At 34.2% G+C, this 15,146-nt stretch overlaps 1 protein-coding gene across 9 annotated transcripts in view; it reads left to right on the top strand.

Annotated features, from left to right (window-relative positions):
* LOC132193599 (tensin-1) overlaps positions 1–15,146 on the top strand; it is a 124,914-nt gene that overhangs the window by 86,943 nt on the left and 22,825 nt on the right. For 8 of the 9 annotated variants that reach the window (XM_059614368.1, XM_059614366.1, XM_059614367.1 and 5 more), the window contains 7 exons: positions 3,948–4,016; positions 5,055–5,270; positions 5,964–6,304; positions 6,543–6,711; positions 7,422–7,585; positions 7,649–7,749; positions 7,896–8,108. In XM_059614368.1, coding sequence (XP_059470351.1) covers positions 3,948–4,016; positions 5,055–5,270; positions 5,964–6,304; positions 6,543–6,711; positions 7,422–7,585; positions 7,649–7,749; positions 7,896–8,108 — 1,273 coding nt within the window. Of the gene's footprint in view, positions 1–2,426; positions 2,698–3,947; positions 4,017–5,054; positions 5,271–5,963; positions 6,305–6,542; positions 6,712–7,421; positions 7,586–7,648; positions 7,750–7,895; positions 8,109–15,146 lie in introns of those variants that run through there. The other variant, XM_059614365.1, reaches the window with a different exon arrangement.

Raw genomic sequence — 15,146 nt, 5'->3', positions numbered from 1 at the left:
GAAGGAAATTTATTTATGTTTGGAAAATCTAATAACTTCAATTAAAATACGATAATAACACACAAAAACCAAAATTACGGGCTGAAAAAAGAGTAAATAATCTACGACTAACAAGCAATTTCCCATCATAATTTTACTCATCCTTGCTTGGTTTTCAATTTATAGAGATTTGTGGAAAACTCTTTATTAAGTGATTGTATGTCACAGAAATTAAAGCCGTTTTTAGCAGAAAAAAATCATTAATCAAATCAATTTAAGCTACCTAATTTAAAAGTTTAATCTTTTATTTTAATTTTATTATTTTGTCAAACTTTATTTAGTCCCTGATGTTTTTAAAAAACTACCTACTGATATAAAAATAATAATTATGAGCTGTGAATTTACTTAAATCCTGAGAAAGAGCCAAGTATAAAACTCCAAGAAAATGCTGAATAAATTAAAAAGTGTAAGAAGCAAATGATATTTAAAAACAAATCCACTGTTTTTTCCCTGAAATATTTTGATTCTGAATGACTTGATTCACATAGATCCATTTTCGGGATTAATTTTGCAGCAAAATATTAAATTTAACAAGTTCCTTTTTTTATCAGTCTTTAATTTTAAAGACCGTTTTGCAAACAGATAATTCCACTGACGAATTATATATTATTTCAGATTTCTTCCTCCTGGAGCCACAATTAATTTTATTGATGGCCAGGCAGTCGAGCATGCGAGCCAACCGAAATAAATCAAAAAGAAAAGCCGGTACAGATATTCTCGCTCTGCATTTATTGCAAAATAAACAGGAACACGGCAATAAAAGGCCGAAGGCCGAATTCGGACTGACTCACTTATACTTTGCAACTCTCGGAGCGTTTTGATTTTTCGTTCGAGAGCTGTTGAATTCATATATATGGATAGAGAGACCAATCATCTTCTTCAATTTGAATTACGTTCATATTCGACAGTGATGCATCAGATCTCTAATCACAAAACACGATCTGTCGTTTGTGAGGAGGCACTCAGGTGGAAACGTTCTCTCATCTCCTTTGAGCTAGACCAGAGAGCCGCCTTGACTTCTGACGTAACTTTTTGTTAAGAGCCCCTGCGAGGTGCCCGACCGAGATGAATATTATGCCGAACTTTGCACTCGCCTCAAGGGGCATTTCGCGGTGAGGACTGTGGACGACTTGTAGAATTTTAATACTACCTACCTTGCGCCGCTCTTTAGATCTACAACTTTGAAAGCGCTGCCCCCAAAATGGACTATTAATTAGAATGAAGGAGAAAAAAATAGATCCCAATATTTTGAATATTTGATAAAGTTTTAATTTGGTTTCAACATTGAATAAATTTATATTCAAGGAAAACAGTAATTTTAAAGAAAAACTTTGTAACGTCTAAAACGTGTGCAAAAATCCTTGTAGACCAGAAATCACATTGTGTAATTTTTTTTTACTAATCAATAAAAGATAATTAAATTCTAAAAAGTTTATTAATGCTTTTACCCATTGTTTTAAAATATTTTATTATACAAAATAAGCAAATTTATTATTATTAACATATTTTTTTTTAATTTATAAAATTTTAGTTAATTCTTATTCCATAAAAAAATAAGCTTGAAAACAATACAAATTTAATTTTTTTTTCTTGAAATCCATTATTAATATATACAATTCCCAATTGAAGTCGACAATAAATAGTGATAATTAAATCATACAGGTCATTATAAATAGCTGAGTTTTGGTGCTGCTGTGAAAGGAACAATATAAATTGAAATGCTTCATTTAAAAATTTTAAATTATCCACACCTTTCGGAAAAAAATTATAAATGTCTAAAAGGCAAAAAGAAAACAAAAGGGCATGTCAATGAAAGAAGAAATAAGCTTGCATCGATAAGGTATTGATGATGTTCTTCAATTTTCAGTTCATTTTTTCCTCAATGAGATTTTTAGGTCTTGCATTTACATAAAAAAAAGACTACAAAAAATTTCTTGCTCTACATGTTTCGGCTGCAAGAACTGTATAATTATGGGAAAAATATAATATTTTCGGTTTTTCAAATAATAGTTATAATAATAATAAGCAAAAAGTCGGTTGTGTTCTGTGTTCAAACAATTTTTATCAGATTTCTTTAAAAAAAAATTTAATTCAATGGGATTTTTGTTATTAATAAGTTGTTAAATAATTCAATATATTTGGAACTTCCTCCCTCTCTTTTTAACTTTGAATTGAGATGCACCTGGTTGTTGGGAGGGAGCCAAGGAGTGGAGGCTGCGAATGCACCCACCACTGACTGCACCGCTTGCCCTCAGTCAGTCAGATCGGTCTCCATGGAAACGGGTCAAAATTCGCTCCTCTGCTTCCTGCAAGTGGTGCCGCAATAGACTGCCCGGCTTCTGGCCTCGCTTTCTGCCGCAGTCGCAGTTCGCGAGTCGTGCCGGCAAAATGTGAGCAATTATTGCTCTCCGCAGTCAGTGTCGGTGCCGGCGGCTCAATTATTTAAATTATATCGAAAAGTGCCTGGTCGCGGACAACGTGAAAGTTAAAGACTGACGACCTGCTCGAATTGAGAGAGAGAAAATGAGACTAGATTTGGGACACCGAGGGCTGCACGCCCTTTGGGAAAGCGACGAGCACTGGATGGAGACGGCCCTTGTATTGAACAGACTGGCCTTTGCGGTTCTCCACTCGGCACTCTACTTGCAGCAAAAACAGGCACGCCATCACCAAAATATCACATAAAGAGCCGATTTTTTTCAAGCCGTCTGCGATTTTCTGCAAAGCAGTAAACGTCTCCGGCGCTTTTGACAAATTGCTTTGCATTTTCCGCAAATTATTACTTTTTTCAATGGATCATTTATCACTTGTCAGAAAGACGTTTTTTGACATGAGATGTCGCTTTACATATTTCACAACTTTTAATTGCTTAAGTTTAGGATCCGACAGCTCATCTGATTTAATTTAAAATCTTCAAAGTTTTTATAAACAAAAGTGTTAATATTATTTATTAATTTATTTCAATTTTAATTTTTACTGCTATTTAATGATGATGTTTAATTTAAAATTTTTAATTGATAACTTAAAAATCTTGTTGATAGTGGATACGCAGTTCATGAATTTATCTGATTTATATCAAGTAATTGGTCAGAAAAAGAAAACTTGATTATAAATAGAATTGAATTTTACTTACTTATAAGCAACTTAAAATTTAATTATCATTTTTATGATCCAATTTAACCAACAATTTTCAATAAATTTATAATTGAAAAAAAGAATAAAATATAAATTTAATTTTATAATGTTTATTATTAAACAAACTATATATAAATACTTTGCATAAACTCCTTTTTTTTAAATATAAATTTAAAATTTTTAATAAACTATGTATATTTAAATTAAAAAATCTTACTTTTCAAAACGCTGTTAATTTATATTTCTTTTCGAAATTTATATATTTGTTAGAATCAATTTTGATGTTGGGAATTTCAAATGAGATACATTCAATGCAAAACGTGAAAAATAACAAACTGACCTATCACAACTCAACATGTTTGAAAAGTCCGCGGCGAGAAAATAATCACAAGGCGACACACGCGAACCTATAATGAAATTGACCCGAGCCTGCGCCATGACCTTTGCCGACCTTTAAACGCGCCTTTACATACCTCCAGTGATGCAATCGATGTGCAGAACAACTTTGCATTTGACTTGCATTTTTATGCAAATTATTGTATGTACTCGCACATGCAACGCGCCGGTTGTTATTTGCATGTCTCTTTCTCTCTCCGCGAGCATCACACGTCCGACCGGACAGCGCCGCGTAATAGATGCGATGCTAAATTATAATTTCCTTCGGTATGCAATAAAGTGTTCGTGCCGAGAGAGGAATAAAATGCTGTTCTTGTTTAATGAAAATTGAATGTTTTGTTCTTCCCGACTGACGTGCGTTTCCATTTTTGTTTCAGCACGGCGGCTCTGTGGTCGAGAATGGCGTGACTTCCAAAATAAGTGTCTACAGAACCAAGCAGCTTTCCGTGAGTTTTTTTATCAATTTAAATTATGAAACTTTGTTTGATTTGAAAACTCGGTAAAAAGGGATTTAATTGTAGATTGAAAAAAATTGTCGCTGTAGATAGATTGATGTAAATTGATTTTTTTTTTTTGCATCAAAGGTAGCTTAAATAAAACTATTGAGCGTTTGTGTGTTAGCCTCAACTCCCTATATTTTATAAATAATTTGGAAGCTATTCACAAAATTAAATATTCAGATTGGTGAAAATCTTTTTCGAATGTGACTTTTTAGTTATAGTCTCAAATTTGGTTTAAAAAAATGTTCAAAAGTCGGTTTAATGCTAAAAAAAGAAAGGTCTTTTTTTAAGATAGTCATCAGTGCAAATTATATATAAAGTTAAAATAAATTATAAGAATAATTATTTAAAAAAAAAAGCTGAATGGATGAACTGTCAATTGCGAACAATACCCTCTTTAATAATGTTTGGCCAATTCTAATAAAAATGTATTTCTTTCTCGCCAAAATTTGTTCTGACAATGGATATTAGTGAATTGTGTCATTCTGATAAAATTTGCATAAAAAATTAATTTAATTAAATTAAAAAATGAGACGCTTGCACTTTTTCATCGTTTGTTTCTATGATAAGAAATTACTAATTAAATTATTCTATTTCTTTATCCTAAAATTAATTGACAACCATGAAAATTTTTGCCAAAAATCATAAAAAACCATTTTAAGTCCAAACAATTAAACGGCGCATTAATTAAATTGATTGTTATTATTATTTTTTTTTTTTCAAATTTTATCAGAATCACATTGGGTTTGCAATTGACAGTCCTTCCATTGAGCTTGTCGTTTTTTTTTAACTCCAAACTCAAACGAGTCGAGTTGGGAATATTCCCGGCTCAAATATCTCACTTTGAAATGGCCTCTGGTGTAAAAAATAAAACTGCTGGCAATATATAAGGAAGAGATGCTAATTACTTGAGTGCACTCGTAACTTATTCGCCCCGAGTGCGTCCACGCAGGAAGATGACCTCACAATTTCACACGTTTGCAGATGGTGAGCACACCGAGGAGATCAGATTCCATTCCAGCAGACGAGGAGTCGTCAGTGCAGAGAATCGCCTCGAGCAGGGAGGCCAGCATGCAGCTCAACTACATCACGGAACGCATTTTGGCCCTGTGGCTGCCGGCCGACGGAGCCACCGAGGCCCGCGCCGGCATGATGAGGGCCGCTGCCCTGCTCAGGAACAAGCACGGCGACCACTACATGGTAAAATAAAAACAAAAAATTGAACGTTTAATTTTTGCCTCATACTACACATTGCGATTTTAATTATCAGCATTGCCTTGGTTATAAAATAGCTTTTTTATTTAAAATAAATTAGACATATTTTTAAGAAAAATTTAATAGTATGAAATTTGTTTACTTATTCTAAAAATTTTATATTTTTAAAATAAATTTTAATATTTTGTTATTTTTAGGTAATCATTATTTCTGAAGTTATTTTCCAATTACAAATTAATGTACGCTTAAACATTTCATTTTAAAATATAAACTACAGCCAATGTGCCATGTATACATGTATAGAAATGCTATCAAAAGAATAAATTATATGGTGACATTGGCATTTGATGTTAATTAAGAGAGATGCATTAAATTAGTTAAGATTAATATAAATAATAAATTTATTTTATTTTAAGACAATTGATAATTAGCCTTAAAGAAGAGAAAAACACGTTTTTAATTAATAAAATTAAATACTAGCTAGAAAATTTATTTTTAAAGGCAAAACTCTACTCTCAAAATTTGTTGAGGAAAATTTACACCTTTGGGTTAAACCAAGAATTAGTTTCCTGGGATTTAAACCTGATGACTAAGAGTGTGAGACTCTCCTTATGCGGATCTTCCTGATGAATAAAATAAAAACATGTCTAACTTTTAACTTTTTTATATAATTTGCAGATATTCAACTTGTCGCCAAGATCTGTGGCCCGAGGCCCATTAGAAGAGACTGAAGACATGTGCGTGCGCGAGTTGGGCTGGGCGCGGGGTTTGGCGCCCCCTCTGGAGCGGCTGTGCGCCCTTTGCAAGGAGCTGGACGCCTGGTTGTGCGCCGGGTCGCAGCGCCTCGCCGTTTTGTCCGCCCAGAGCAACGCGGGCAGGGAGCGTCTGGGGGTGGCCGTGTCGGCGTTCATGCACTACTCCCTGATTTGTGGCAGCGACGACCAGGCCCTCGACAGATACGCAATGGCCCGATTCCTCGAGGAAAGGGTCGGAGATTTCTTGCAACCTTCCAATAAGAGGTACTGAAAAATTAATTACATCGTTGAATTTTAAATTTAAGAATGATGAAAAAGAAAAAAAATCAAGTTATTTTAAAGGTTCAATTTGATTTATGGAATTTTTTAAATTTTATTTAATAAATCTCAAATAAAAAGAATTAATTAGAGTTTTAAAGTTTGAAATTTAGCATCAGAATTGTAAATGTGTTTTTTTTTTTAATTTCAAATAAATTTTACTAATTTTTATTGTACTTTGCAGATATTTGAACTACTTTGCTGGTCTGCTATCCGGTTCTATCAAGATTAACGCACAACCCATGTACCTGACGCACGTCACCCTCATTGGCACCCCGTCCTTTGAGCCTGCAGATGTTCTGCCATCAACGCCAGAAAATTATAACGGCGGCGGTTGCAGACTTTTCTTGAAGGTATGTAAAGATATTAGATAATAAATACAAATTCTATTACTATTAATTTATATTTTTCTTTTATGAAATAAAATCAAGCTTCCTCGGTTAAGATGAGCAACTTGATTGTTCCTCCATGATACAGTAACCGAAACTAGTAGAGCATGGATTTTTTTTCTGTATCATGCAGAAACAATAAAGTTGCTAATCTTTACGGAGGAAATAAAAAAATGAGCACTTTGAGTGCCAAAAGGTTCCACAATAACAACTATAACAACTCATTATAATATATAAATTAATATATTGTATTTAAATCAATCAATCTTGAAAAAAAAAATATCCTTCCAGTGCTAACTTCAATTCAGATTCAATTGGCAATTATATTACTTCTGGTTTGATAACTTGTATTTTAGTATTTTATCTCAATTAATAAAAATTACTTAATTAATTATGTTAAGCAAACATTCCTCTACGCACAACAGAACTTCATTTTTAACTTCAATTAAATATTCTGTTGTCCTTTACAGTTTATAATTTACTAAGCATGAAGTTTCTATCAGAATTTCAAATAGCGCACAATTATAATTTTACATATCCTATTATAAATATTCTGTATTTATTTCTTTCATAAAAATAAGTATTTGAAAGAATAAGAAAAATAAAATATAAATTTATTGTCAAATAAACATGTCAAATTAATCTTAAATATATTTATGTAAAATATTTTTTAGGTTTACCAAGGCCTGGTACCAGTGCACACCTCCCCAGTCTACAGAGTGGCCGGATCCACTAGAAGATTAACTGTGGCCCTGGACAGAAGTTTGCAGCTCAGGGGAGATGTCATGCTGCGCTGTTACCACAGATATCCACCTCATCAAGCACCCACAGTATCAGGGTAATTATAAATATCACAAATAAAAGAATAAAAAACTAAAGAATAAAAATATATTTCTTTCAGGGAAGGACGGGAGCTAATATTTAGTTGCCAGTTCCACACTTGCGCCATTGCCGACTACAATTTGACCTTTTCCAGACAAGAGTTAGATCATGCTTGCTTAGGTTTGCACAATTTAATTATTTCATGATTATTTAAATGATTATTATATCATTTAAATCATTTTAAATAATATTGAAATTGAACTTTTCATTAAATCCACCGCAAGTGTTATTAACTTTTGACTAATAATAGTTCTCAAAAATTCCAGATCTTAGATTTCCATTGGACGGAGCCGTCGAGCTAACATTTTCGCCCAGTCCAAGCCCCCGACAACCTAGTCCTGCCCCCACACCCTCAGTACCTGTAGACTACTCACCAGACCCAGTCACTCGGTGGGACAGTCTGGACACGCTGCTCAGTCCGGCCGAAGTCAATCCGAGCGCCTTCGAAGCTTCGTGCACCACACCTCCTCACATCAGGGGTGAGTTTTTCTCTTTATTTTTAAAAAAACATATTAAATGATTAAAATCCAAAATTTCATGTAAATTTCTGACTCTGAGCATAAAATCTGTTTGAAAATTTTTATTTTTAACGAGAAAACTTAATTTTCTCAATGTCAGAATTGAATTCACTTCAAATTTGTCTTTGAAAATATCAATTGATTGAAACTTGTATGTAAATTTTAACAAAGCAAACATTACTCAGCTCTACACAAAGAATTACAAAATCAATTAACAAATTCTTAAATACATTTAAGTTTATAGTGGAAATTTATGCGCGGCTCGATTGATCTCGAAGGCGTAAATATCAATTGCCTGTTGAGGAATTAGCCTTGACAGTGTAAATTGATATTGCTGCGTTTTAACATCTTATTTTATTGAACAATGGAGACAAATGATCAAAAGACTTATTCACACAGTTCAAATTGTTTTGCTGCCCACATGTTGGATTATGTCATCCGCAATGAAACTTTATCGGTTTTAAAATCAATCCGTTTGTTTTTCTCATCTCAAGTGTCTTGTTTCTTTGCAAAGGCGATTAACTTTAGTAAGAGTGTAAAATTTTATCTCCTTGTTACTTCAATTGCTCCTGTTTTTTATTCTGAGGATGGAGCAAAGGAAGAATTAGGTGCAGTGGCAAAAATATATCTTATCACTTTTCGTTTGGGCAGATTTATGAATTTTATCTTTGGAGGAACAGCTGAAAAAAGGGGGAATCGACTGATAAGGAGAAAGAGTAAAGAGCCTATGCAGTGTTTCCAATTCGGGCGCAGGAAAAGGATCACATCTGCCGAAAAAAAATTATAAAAATCATGATGCGAGCACCTGAGGATCCGAGGCTGGCGAATGAACAGCGGTGACCACACAGACGGTAAAGAGCGAATTCCGTCCCTTATAAGGCGCGCCTTTTTATTTACATTTATTTTTCAATGGTCTCCGCGTGAGAGAGCAAGTCGGCTAGGGTTTCACAAAGAAATTCGAGTCGAGGAATAAAAGCACTCGGGCTCAAAAACATCTGAGGTCTTTAATCTCATTAAAAAACGCAGTCACGATTTTCTATAGTGGAGAAATCTCTGTTATTATTTTTCGGAAATGAATATATATTCAAATAACCTTGCTGCGTTTGGCGCGGTCCTAATCAGAGAGGCGAAGATAAGACGGCAATTTTTCGACGAGCACAATCAATTAATTATTACAGCCGGGCTTGTTTGCTCTGGCCGAATGATAAGATAAAACCAAAACACGGACTGCCACGAAGTTTTCTGTACCTTTTGAAGAGCGAGGAGCGGAAATTCGGAGAGGGAATATAATATATAATTATTCATCCTTTATTATTTTTCCTGGCGTGCAAGACGGACGGATTGTCATCACGAGGTAATAAATTACTTATTCCCTCCCGGTGCGACGCCGCCGCACGACCAGTTTCTCTCCACTTTATGCGGTTTTAATTTGCGACGACAGCATTGCTTAACAAATGTGACAGGGTGTCAAGTGACATCCATATTCTTCGGATGTTGCTCAAGTGCAGTGGGGTGCGGCAAAATCTTTAGCTTTCATTGAATTCAAACCAAAATCTTATTTGAAATAAAATAAATTTCAAATAAACCTCAATAACTAAAAAAAAAACAATATTCCCAATACTTGGAAATTTGTAAAAATTTAAATGAATTTCTATTATATTTGTCATTCTTTAGCTCTTCATTTGCAAAATTTGTTCAAAATTGATCTAGTCAAAAACATCATGAACAAGGAACATGAAATTAACAAAAAAATACTACTAATTTCAAATTATCTAAATTGCCTAATTGAAATTTATTATTTTATTTCTAAAATTGATAACTAGAAAAATTGATGGCTAAGATGATGTTACATTATTTATTTCTTAAACAACTTTTTCATAATGAGATATCGCCAAATTATGAATAATGATTTTTGCTAATCAAAACAAGCATTTTTAAATGGAATCAGTTGGTTCAAGTAACGCAATTATTTTTTGGAAAATCACCATCAATAAATAAAGACAAAAATGAAGATTTTTATAGCAGAGATGATTATTGTTCGCAAAATTATGTAAAAAAAGGAATATTTTTCTTCCAACCTCATGAAGAGAATAAATTATAAAAAGTAACACAGAAAATGATCATATCTTATTATTTCTAGCTTGGCAATTTTGCTCCGAGAAACCGATGAGAACAATTGAAAAGTAATTTTTGAACCTCTTGAACTGCCTTGAACCTTTAAGAGTGATTTAACTTTTAGTTTGAAATTAACCAAAGCCGTTTATCACGTTATAAAATTTATCATCACGTATAAATCACGCGGGGTAAATGAACCCGATTTACTGCCTCCGATTTGGAGAGACCACAAAGCCCCCGTGAAATACTTTGATCTCGTCGCGAGAGCGTCTCCCTCTTTGAACCTCTGCTCTCAGTGACAAACGCTCAGACACCAAAGTATGTACGAGCAATTTTCATTGACCGAGCCCGGTGAATGAATGCATGTCGTAGATAGATAGTGGAGTAAAAGGAGGAGCCGCGCGCGTCTCTCCCAAGTTTATTTTTTGTCTTTGCTCTTTTCCGGCGTCCGAGCGCGAGGTGCATTTCGAGCGGCGGAGATCGAGGGAGGGAAAAGGGCCGCGCGGGGTAGGGGTTTGGAGAACGCACGGGGCCCGACTATTTCTATCCGCGCGGGTATTTTTGGCCTCTGTTGGCTGCCGAGGGAGTACACAACACTACTCTGTAGTAATAATGTAATCCCGCGCCTCAGTCTCGATAAGTCAGTCAGTCAGTCAGTAGTGCGAGTGGCGGCGGCGGTGGTCAATCCGTCCGACTGCACCTCAAAACCGGTCCACTTGCCTCGTCTTGTCACTGTGAGTACCTCGATGTGCCCCTTTCGAATCAAAATTGCACCCAAACAATAATTTTTGTGTTGAATTTTATTTATTTTTAATTTTTTTTTATAAATTAAAATAGTTATTGATATTTTTAACACTTTTTTTTCTATTACTTTTGTTTATCCTTGTTTTGGGACGGTGTTTTTTTATATTTTAATTTTCTTTTATATTGTTCTTGTTCTGGGGGCTCATTTTGGGTTGACAACATTGAAATTGTAGATCTTTCAAGTCGCGTTTTATATTGCTTGTTTCGCTCCTTGTTCTCGGCCACTCTTGCTTGCTTTTCTCGTCTCTCTGCCGCATTTCAACATGACAGTTGGCACCGGTCGCGGAAAAATGCGGTGGCGCGCGATTCCAAATTTTGGCACATGTTTTCGCCCCCGGCGTTTTTTGGTAAAATTTCAAGGTTCACTCGGAGCCGAGTGCTAATTATCTCCCACGTCTGCACCGCTTCCTGATAAAATTAGCCACCGCAGCCGGCCAAAATTCCAAAAGGCCAATAAAACTCGGGAAATATGCTTAATAAAATTGCTAATTTTAGAGAGACGCGCGCTCCTCGCGGCGTCGCGAATTTTTCTCATAACGAGGTCTAGACTTTCGTGCGAGAGTGTTGCAACCATCTGCTTCCGTACATAATTGTAAACAAAATGCAAAGATGCTAATTTTTGAATATATTTTAATTTTTTATTATCAATATAGTTATTAAAAATAAAAAGTCGTTGCCACTTATTAATATAAATTATTATTCATTTTCATTTGCTATTGAATAAATTAAAATCAATTGAAGGATCAGATCTGAACAATTTAAAACAATTAATTTTTTAATGGATTTTGGACATAACGGCAGGTACCACTTGAATTAGCAAAAAATTTGGCTAAAACTTCCTAGAATAAAAGAAACATCCCCTCATTGAGCGTTTGGTTGGCTTAATTTTTAATAAAATAAAATTATCTCATCTTTATTTTTTATACCAATTTATCAATTTTCAAATATTAAATTATTCTACTTTCAATAACGACATTGTAAGAAAAAATTATTAATATAATGTTTTCTTGCAACTACATGAAAATGTGAACAACCTTGACTTTTTCTTCAACGATCAATGATTTACATTTCCAATGATATAATGGTGGGTTACGGGATGGAGCAATCAAGCTTGCAGATCCGAGAAAAACCCACCTGCTGTCCCGAGATCAACTTGAATAATTTATTGCGGCGATAGATAAAGCTCCATTATTCGCAATTACAGGCGCGCCGTTCTTGATTTCATTCCATACGATTAATAATAAATCAGATCGGAACGATTTGCATTCCATTAACTCATTACTGTGTGTACTTGATCTTTCTCGTTGTCGCATGAAACGCCCCGCAGAAAATGTTGTTATCGTCGCATCACGTGGAAATATTTGCATGCGGGAAATTTTATCTGCCGCCTTGTGGTTGAAACGCAGAAATGAGTGCCGCAGCGACCAGTTTTTTTTTTGTTTCACTGTAACCTGAAGACTTGTATGTACTTAGTTTGCATGCGAAAGGACTGTTGCTGTGTGAAGAAGGCGAGGGGTGTCAAAATGCGAACGAGGGCGCATCTCGCTCATTAATCAAACGGCCGGATGCCTTTTAAACTGCGAGCATCAGGTAACTGATGAAACCTTATATTGGAGGCTTGTTGCTGGAAAAAAAGGGTTATCCTTGTTATGTAGAGAGAGGGGGGCAATGAGAGGGTGCTGGGAAAAGTAAGAGGGACAAGCCACAAGAATTCAATGACAAAATATTGTGCGTTTTTACTTTGCACCAAGATTAATAAAAACCACAAAATTCACTGTCAAAATATTAACAATTCATTAAATTGCAACATATTATTAAATATAATTATTTAAGTGCAGATAGTGATATTTTTGGTATCAATCTTGTAAATTTAAGTTTAAAAATAATTCAAGCAATTAAAATGAATAAAAATATAATTAAAGGCATAATTAAATTCAAATTTTTTAAATATTAAAAATAATATACTTTTTAGTTATTTTAATTTAAAAAAATGAAGTTTTTAAGCTACACAATTATTACATCTTTCTAAAAAAATTTAAACGTTTGCGTTTTATTTATAAACGTCAATAATATTGCAAAATTTTATAATAATTTTTTTCCGTAGAATGATTTTTTTTTTCAGAGAAAACAGAAAACTTTTTAAGTTAAATATCTAGATGAATTTGTATTTTCAAGACATCCAAATTTTATTTTGGTTGAGCCGTCTGGTCCTCAATAACGTGTTTTGAGAAGACAAAAATTGCGCAACTTGTTTTGGCAGACATCACAATTACACGAATCAAATTAGCGTCATCAGTCAAGTGGCTGAGAGAAGCAAACAAATTAGCCCCAATTAGATGCACTGGTGCCCTCTTGTGCCCCGCTCGCCTCCCGCGTTCGCTGCTGATTTAGAATTTTTATCTTTGCTTTGCTTTTCGTCAGGCGTTAGTGAGCGATTGCGAGGGAGAGATAGACGAGGTACTCGCGACAGCCAAAGATGAGGCGATTGCGCGACAAAAAGCAGCCAAAGTCTTTCTCTGCATTTTATTACACGGGGGTTTTAATGAGAGCAACTCGGACGCTTCTTCAAAAGTACGAAACGCCGCTAGACTCGCAGACGGCTCGTTTTTATGTTCAATGCGCAGAAAGGCTTCCTCGAAGCGGCCGAGAAACCGAATGTGCACTTCTAGGAAGCCGAGAGTAATTCGTGCAGCTCGTTTAATGCGATTAAAACCCTTTCGTTTTAATACAAACTCATTAGGGAATGAAAAAAGGGTTACGGCAATGAATTAAATTTTTAAATTTTGAAAAAGGTATAAAAATGAGTTATATAAATTTAATTAATGCAAAAATTATCGCAGAAATGATACAAAAACATTTTTAAGGACCAGAAAATATATTTTTGAACTTAAAATCTCCAAATAAATTTATTAATTTTTATTTAAATTTATAATTTATCTTTTTACTTCTAAATGTAAATTTAAAGAAATGAGAACGCAAATTAATACGTTTCTTAATTATTCAAAACATAAACCTAATCATGAATTATGTTGGTTTGAAAATTAAATTTTTTCATTTAAATAGTACCATCTTTAAATTCAATTGATTTTTTTGCAACAGATCTATTAATAAATAAATTTTTTGTTGTCTTTACAACCGGATAATCTTATTGACTACCAGATTATGCATATTTGCGTGTGGTGCGACGTATTTTAACTGATTAAAAACCTGGCCGGCATTGACCTTGGCTTAATCCGACGGCCGATTACACACGCGGCCCATATGAATAACGCATTCACTCTCGCCTGCTTTGCACAAGCCGCCCGTGTATGTGTTAGCGAAGTGACGCAATTCTGTGTGCGACTGTTTGTTTTGACTTTGAGCGTGAGCTTTTTTCCGCCTCATCTAAAAGCAGTCCTCTTATTTGAATATACAGCCAGATAACAACACATACACATACATTGTGCGACAACTCCAATTGGCTCAATTGCAGCAGCCGAACGCAATTATATTCTGACCGTTTTATGGCACTCTGCAATTATGTTCAGTTCCTCTGCCACTTTTATGGCTGTGTTAACTGAAAGGGAGCGAGTGTAATGGCTGCAATTTTCAAAAGAAAAGAACAAATTTTCACTTACTGTTCAAAATTTGTGAGGAATTTTGCAAAGTTCTTTTCCATTAAATTTAAAATTTGTAGAGTGATGCAATTTTAATTTGTGCAAAAAATAAATAAGTGTAGCCCCTGTAATTATACTTTGAAATACAGCCGCGTCGACCAGTTTGTATAACTTCCAGGCGCTATCCTGAAAATTTCAGAGTGCTATGCAGAATGTCTGTGCAAAATACTATACAATAAAATCAAATATCTAGTTAATGAAGTTTAGTAATTGTAATTGTCTATTATTTTCTTTTTTAATCCACTCAAAAGCTCGTTTTGTCATTAATTTTAATAATACTCATCGTTTTAATTTCAACAATCATGTTTTTTTTTTTTTTAAATTTTGTACATTATTTTATGTTAATTACTATTTTTTTGAATTTTTTGTTAAAAACTACTTTATCCCAGTGAAAATTTGGGCTAAAATTTCGTTTTTTTATAGG

The sequence above is a fragment of the Neocloeon triangulifer genome, unplaced genomic scaffold (genome assembly GCF_031216515.1).
Source record: "Neocloeon triangulifer isolate White Clay Creek 2 clone unplaced genomic scaffold, ASM3121651v1 ptg000004l, whole genome shotgun sequence".
Taxonomy (NCBI): Eukaryota; Metazoa; Arthropoda; class Insecta; order Ephemeroptera; family Baetidae; genus Neocloeon; species Neocloeon triangulifer.
The sequence above is the reverse complement of the archived record's forward strand: the minus strand, read 5'-3'. Positions and strand labels throughout refer to the sequence as shown.